The sequence below is a fragment of the Camelina sativa genome, chromosome 1 (assembly GCF_000633955.1).
Source record: "Camelina sativa cultivar DH55 chromosome 1, Cs, whole genome shotgun sequence".
In the NCBI taxonomy this organism is placed as follows: Eukaryota; Viridiplantae; Streptophyta; class Magnoliopsida; order Brassicales; family Brassicaceae; genus Camelina; species Camelina sativa.
This window is the reverse complement of record NC_025685.1, coordinates 2,466,584-2,472,832: the sequence shown is the minus strand read 5'-3', so window position 1 is coordinate 2,472,832 and position 6,249 is coordinate 2,466,584. Positions and strand designations below refer to the sequence as shown.

The 6,249-nt window shown below is 37.6% G+C and overlaps 1 protein-coding gene across 1 annotated transcript in view; it reads left to right on the top strand.

The window, feature by feature from the left end:
- Nucleotides 1,515–6,249, top strand: part of LOC104725455 (serine/threonine-protein kinase pakF-like) — a 6,167-nt gene continuing 1,432 nt past the window's right edge. Inside the window, exons 1-13 of the mRNA XM_010444158.2 lie at nt 1,515–2,194; nt 2,352–2,802; nt 2,870–3,530; nt 3,653–3,693; nt 3,823–3,891; nt 4,136–4,236; nt 4,346–4,424; nt 4,557–4,655; nt 4,873–4,941; nt 5,031–5,080; nt 5,170–5,251; nt 5,647–5,741; nt 5,884–6,247. Coding sequence (XP_010442460.1) covers nt 1,821–2,194; nt 2,352–2,802; nt 2,870–3,530; nt 3,653–3,693; nt 3,823–3,891; nt 4,136–4,236; nt 4,346–4,424; nt 4,557–4,655; nt 4,873–4,941; nt 5,031–5,080; nt 5,170–5,251; nt 5,647–5,741; nt 5,884–6,013 — 2,301 coding nt within the window. The 5' untranslated portion in view covers nt 1,515–1,820 and the 3' untranslated portion in view covers nt 6,014–6,247. The remainder of the gene's footprint in view (nt 2,195–2,351; nt 2,803–2,869; nt 3,531–3,652; nt 3,694–3,822; nt 3,892–4,135; nt 4,237–4,345; nt 4,425–4,556; nt 4,656–4,872; nt 4,942–5,030; nt 5,081–5,169; nt 5,252–5,646; nt 5,742–5,883; nt 6,248–6,249) is intronic.

Sequence of the window (6,249 nt, the reverse complement as noted above, 5' to 3'; positions counted from 1 at the left end):
TTTAGTATTTATACAAAGTCTCACAAATTTTTCTTACGTTACACCAACCCATCGAACTTTGGATATCTTAAAAAAAAAAAATAATATATATATATTTATGATGAGAATGTATCTTTTTTTCAAGTCAAATTAAGGTGAAGACAACAATTTTGCTTATTATAAAAAATCGTTTATCTCGCAAAGTCGGTTGTCAAGTTTCTTAGGGATTCTTCTGCATGTGAATATTGAGTGGAGTTAAGCTCTTTTCTTCTACGATAAGTTATTGAATCTTTTATCTTTTTTAAAAAAGAACATAATATATTGAATCGGTCATATCCGAATACTAAAACGTAAACTATGCCACCTTGGCAAGTTAGCATTAATAAATGAAGAAAGACATCAGCAAAAAAAAAAGAAGAAGGAAATGACAAAAAATAGTAAGTATATATGATTTCAATCTGTAAAGGTGAGTTAGTTGCCGATAATTTGTCCGACATACAAGATATAGCAAATTCCAATATTGGAGTTGAAGCGGTGGGGCGACGACGACGAGTTCATATTTATTTTTTGAAATGGAACTTTTTCCCTTCGAGAAAAAAAAAAGAAAAGAAAAATGGAACACGTAAGAAATTAATGTACAAGTGATTGTATTTATGTTTGTGGATTATAGTTGTCAACACTCTCTCTACACATTTTGCATCTTTCTTACGTATCATGATTTTTTTTTTTTTTGCCTACATAACCAACAAATTGTCGAGTAGAACCAGCCAACCTCCTTTTTCTCGTTCTAAAGTTTAGGTCAAACCTTTCAATTCATTTTTTTTTAAGATTTAGATAAGATTTTCTAGTTAACACTCTACCGCAAAGATGATACGGTAGTGTGAGGTAAAAAAAAAATATATATATACAGAGAAACAGCTTCACTTAAATTGTAGTATAAGTTAGGTGCCAAAACAACACATGTGATCTAGTGCTTAATTCGTTTTTTTTTTTAAATTACTCCACTAGCTAAGTACTAATTAATAAATACTAGGTTGTCTAATCGCAGAAGCAAACAAATAAAGTCGTCCACATCAACAACGCAAGCTTTCTTATTTGTCCGTCTAGGAAGATTTACTTCCACAATGAAATCTAAGCTTATATTGCAAATCAGTGATATTTACAATGAATACATAGGACTCCCAATAAACTGGGAACAAATCAAATCTGTATCCATCTTCTTGGTTCATTGTCCCCCCCCCCCCTTCCTTTTTAGAACAATTTACAGCAAATATCTCTCTTATTAGAAACATATATATAGAACAATAAAACCAAATCTACAAAATAATCAGAATATTTAGTTTCTCTCCAAAAAATATAGTTCAGAATCTACCCAAAATAAATGTAAAAAAATTATGATTGTCTAATGAAAACTAAAAAAGAGAAATAAACAGCCAAAAAAAAAAAAAAATCAAAGAATATAATAAGTGGAAAGTTGAAGGTAAATAAAAAAATTAAAAAAAAAAAACGAAGAAGAAGAAGAAGAAAAGGCGAATCAAAAAGAAGCAAAGATAAGCGGAGAAAAAGGTTTCCATTATTGTTGACCGCTTGAGAAAACGTTTCTCTCGCCTCGCCTCCCTCATTCCAAAGAGAGAGAGAGAGAGAGACTTTTGTTCTTTGGTTAGGGAGCCAGAGATTGTCATCATCATCATCTCTCCTTTTAGTGTCCTTTTAGTCAAAATCAAAATCCCTATTTCGACATGGATTAAGCACTAAATCACCTTCTTCAAAGCTCCGATTCAACTCGAACCGATCCCCGATTCAAACTCGTTTTAGCTCTTTCAGATTTGATCGGGAGCGCAATGGAGAATCCACCTGCGGAGGAGCTGCTGAAGAAGATACTAGAGCTAGAAGAGAGTCAGGAGCGTCTAAAGCAAGAGATGTCTAGGCTTAAAGTTTCTACGGAGCTTAGGCAGCGATCGCATTCTGTGTCTCCGGCTAGGAGGAACATCGGAGATGGAGCTCCTTCGTGGAGGAGAAGCGGTGCCGCCTCGTTTCGTAACGCTTCGCCGTTGCGGAAGGAGAGCCGTATCCAGAGTTCGATGAGATTGAGGTCTGAAGTTGGTGGCGGTGGACCATCGTCTGGTAAATTTACTGATAAACAGTATTTGAATATACTACAGTCCATGGCACAAGCTGTTCATGCCTTTGATCTTAATATGCGAATTATCTTCTGGTGAGTAGTTTCCGTCTTGGTGAAATGCAGTTTATGGAATTTGGAGAATATCAGATGTTAGATTCTAATTAGGGAGTAAGATTTGAGTTGCATTGTTGTATTCTCTGTTACTGTTTATTACTTCAGATTCCAATTCTCGGTGACATGACTGTTCCAGGAATGCCATGGCGGAAAAGGTTTATGGGTACTCTGCAGCAGAAGCGCTTGGTGAGAACCCAATTAATGTTATTGCTGATGATCGTGACGCTGCCTTTGCAATGAATATTGCTCGACGTTGTGCCAGTGGAGAGAGCTGGACCGGCGAGTTTCCTGTCAAGAGCAAATCAGGGGAGAGATTTTCAGCTGTCACTACATGTTCTCCGTTCTGTGACGATGACGGTGCTCTTATGGGGATCATTTGTATCACAAGTAACACGATGCCGTTTCTGAACCCGAGAATCTCATTAGCTAAATTAAAGGCGCCTGAAGGTGAAACGAGCGTTAACCCTGTAAGGAATAGTTTTGCCTCTAAGCTTGGTTTAGACTCCAGAGGAGCTGTTGTATCAAAACTTGGCCTTGACTCCGATCAGCCTATACAAGTCGCCATAGCTTCAAAGATATCAGATCTGGTAAGTTCAATTGTAGGGTTGCATATTCTCACCCTCTTACACATTTTGACCAATGTTAAAATTGCAGGCATCCAAGGTGAGCAACAAGGTCAGGTCGAAAATGCGAGCAGGCGTCAATAGTGCCACACTCTCCGAGGGTGGCAGTGGGGATAGTCATTATTCAGACCATGGTGTTTTCGGTGCTACTCTCGCTGACCATAGGGAAGATGCAGCATCAAGTGGTGCCAGCACACCAAGAGGGGATTTTATCCAGTCTCCTTTTGGTGTATTCACATGTAACAATGAGAAGCTTTCTTCGAAACCCTTCCAAGATTCCAGTGATGGAAAGCCTGCAATCCATAAGGTTCTCACCTCAAAAGCTGAAGAGTGGATGGTAAAGAAAGGTTTGTCATGGCCATGGAAAGGGAATGAGCAGGAAGGTTCAAAAGGAAGATCTACTCATTCTGTATGGCCTTGGGTACATAATAAACAAGAGAAAGAGAAGTCTCTCCAGATTCATCCTTTTGCTGGTGTTGAGTCTGAAAGCCCTCCCTTTGAAAGTAATAAGCCTATCAATAATGAGGCTTCTAGTTTGTGGTCGTCTTCTGTATATGCGAACAGTACAAGCAGCGCTAGTAGCTGCGGAAGTACCAAAAGCAGTGTTATGAACAAGCTTGATACTGTTAGCGAAAGCTTGGAATATGAAATTTTATGGGATGATTTGACAATTGGAGAACAAATCGGACAAGGTTACTTATTCTCTCAAACAGATTATCTTGTTTGCCAGACACATTTATTCATTTTAAAAATGGTATTTTTTTGGGTAATTCTATCTCCCTCCTGCTAACATTCAGTAATTTCCATTTTACAGGTTCATGTGGAACTGTTTATCACGGTCTCTGGTTTGGATCGGTACGTTTTTTGACTTCTTTGTGATATTGTAGAATATGCATTTGTTAATTTATACACGCATCCATGAGAAAGAAAAGGAATTCTTAAGTTCAAAATTCTGTTTTATTGACAGCTGCTAATGTCCCGCAGGATGTAGCTGTAAAAGTATTCTCCAAACAAGAATATTCAGAAGAGGTCATAGAATCTTTCAAACAAGAGGTGTCATTTTTAATCCCTTCTCCACAGTGATTGCTCTGAGTATAGTTTTGGAAAATAGACCGTTGACATTTATAACTCTTGTCTTTCATTTCCTAGTAGTCAGATTGCTTCTTCAACTACAACAATTTTCTGTACTAACAAAATATTCACTTACAAACTGCATCACACTGAAAAATGAATCATTTCTGAGAATAGTCAATTCCATATTCTGAATTATTTATGTTGGTCCTGTGTTATTGTAAAGGTGTTGTTGATGAAAAGACTCAGACACCCTAATGTCCTGCTGTTTATGGGAGCTGTAACTTCACCTCAGCGCCTCTGTATAGTGTCCGAGTTCCTTCCACGGTTCGGTCTCTTCTCTTACAATTATTTCTCTCACTTTCATTTTACCTTTTTCCGGCCCTCAAACCATACTCTGATCCATGCCCCTAATCATTTGAATTACTATTTGCAGTGGAAGTCTCTTCCGTCTATTACAGAAGAGCACGTCAAAACTGGATTGGAGACGGCGTATCCATATGGCCTTAGACATTGTGAGTGTTAGTTACACGTTCATTTGACGTGTGATCCTTCTTTGTATTATTTGTTTTGTGATCCTTCTTTCCCCCATATTTGACTTAGTCACCGTTCATCTCATCGAACATATTAAATAATTCTTCACACAGGCTCGCGGTATGAATTATCTTCACCATTGTAGTCCACCCATTATCCATCGTGATCTGAAGTCATCAAATCTGCTGGTAGACAGGAACTGGACTGTTAAAGTAAGATACTTATCTTGAGATACATTAACGTTCCTGTAATCCAGATAGATGATAAGTTTTCATATTCATAATGATTATATAGCTTTCTCAAAGAAAACTAAGCTTTAGAAAAAAATGGAAAAAAAAATCATTCTACGTGAATGAACTGGAAAAGTGAGACTCAGATCTCCAAAATAGAACTAGAAACATCGTCAACTTACAGCGACATATCTGACAGGTAGCTGACTTTGGTCTCTCTCGTATCAAGCATGAAACTTACTTAACCAGCAAGTCTGGGAAGGGAACGGTACTTAACCTAGACTCTCCTTGTTTCAAATCTTCAATTATATTCGATCTCTCACAATGATCGTTATTGAATTTTTACTGGTTATGCAGCCTCAATGGATGGCACCAGAAGTTCTTCGAAATGAGTCTGCTGATGAGAAGTATATTTCTGTATTCTCTTTAATTAAGTTACTTGATTAATTGATAATTTTAGCCTTCACCGCTAACTATCTCTAATTCATTGTTACAGGTCTGATATCTACAGCTTTGGAGTAGTACTATGGGAGCTCGCCACTGAGAAGATCCCATGGGAAACTCTCAACTCGATGCAGGTATCGTTTTTGATAGATAGAGAAATAAGAAGATGTCTCCAACTGACAATATGGCCTAGAGATCACAGATTCAAATTTTCTACTTATAACCTACATTTTCTCTGCTGTCAGTTATGCTTAAGAAATTTAACAAGAATCTTTATGTCAAAAGATTGGTTTCAGGGTAGATCTATGAAAATCATAGGAACCATTGTACTGGCCTTAAAATATATTGATACAAGTGAAATGTTATTTTATACATTGTTTAGATACTTAAAAGGTATATTTTACAACATCTCTACGAATTAGATGTCCTAACTCCCTTTCACGACCTGCTTGCTGAAAATTTACGTTTTTCTTCTTGTTACACATACACAAATCAAGTATGGAGAGACACTTACTTGAAATATGTGCAGGTGATTGGAGCTGTGGGGTTCATGAACCAGAGGCTGGAAATCCCCAAAGACACTGATCCTCGTTGGATCTCATTAATGGAGAGCTGTTGGCACAGGTACATTAACATAGGGAACATGCATTAATCTCTGTGTAGCCTTTAGTTACTATGGTTCTCATTGATTTGAAATGTTCTACATATTTCACAGCGAATGCTGACATTAATTTGTGTCTCTATTTTGGTCCGTCCCACATGGCAGCGATACAAAGCTGAGGCCTACATTTCAAGAACTGATGGAGAAACTAAGAGACCTACAAAGAAAGTATACCATACAGTTCCAAGCGACTCGTGCTGCATTATCTGACAACTCTCCTCTAAAGGACAGCTAAACAGAAGAAAAGTTTTTGCATTTTTGTTCCTCAACGCACTGCTTCAAGACTCTGAAGACGTTCATGAAAACAGACAAAGATAGAGAATTGGTCTAATTTTGAGCAGTAACAGTAGGATGGTGTAATGGCATCGTGGAGGAGACTGTGTGCAGAGACAGCCACTGGAATTCTGAGACTTGTGTTGTGTGATGTATTCGGGTCATTACACAAACTACAAAAAAAAGTATGGCTCAGGT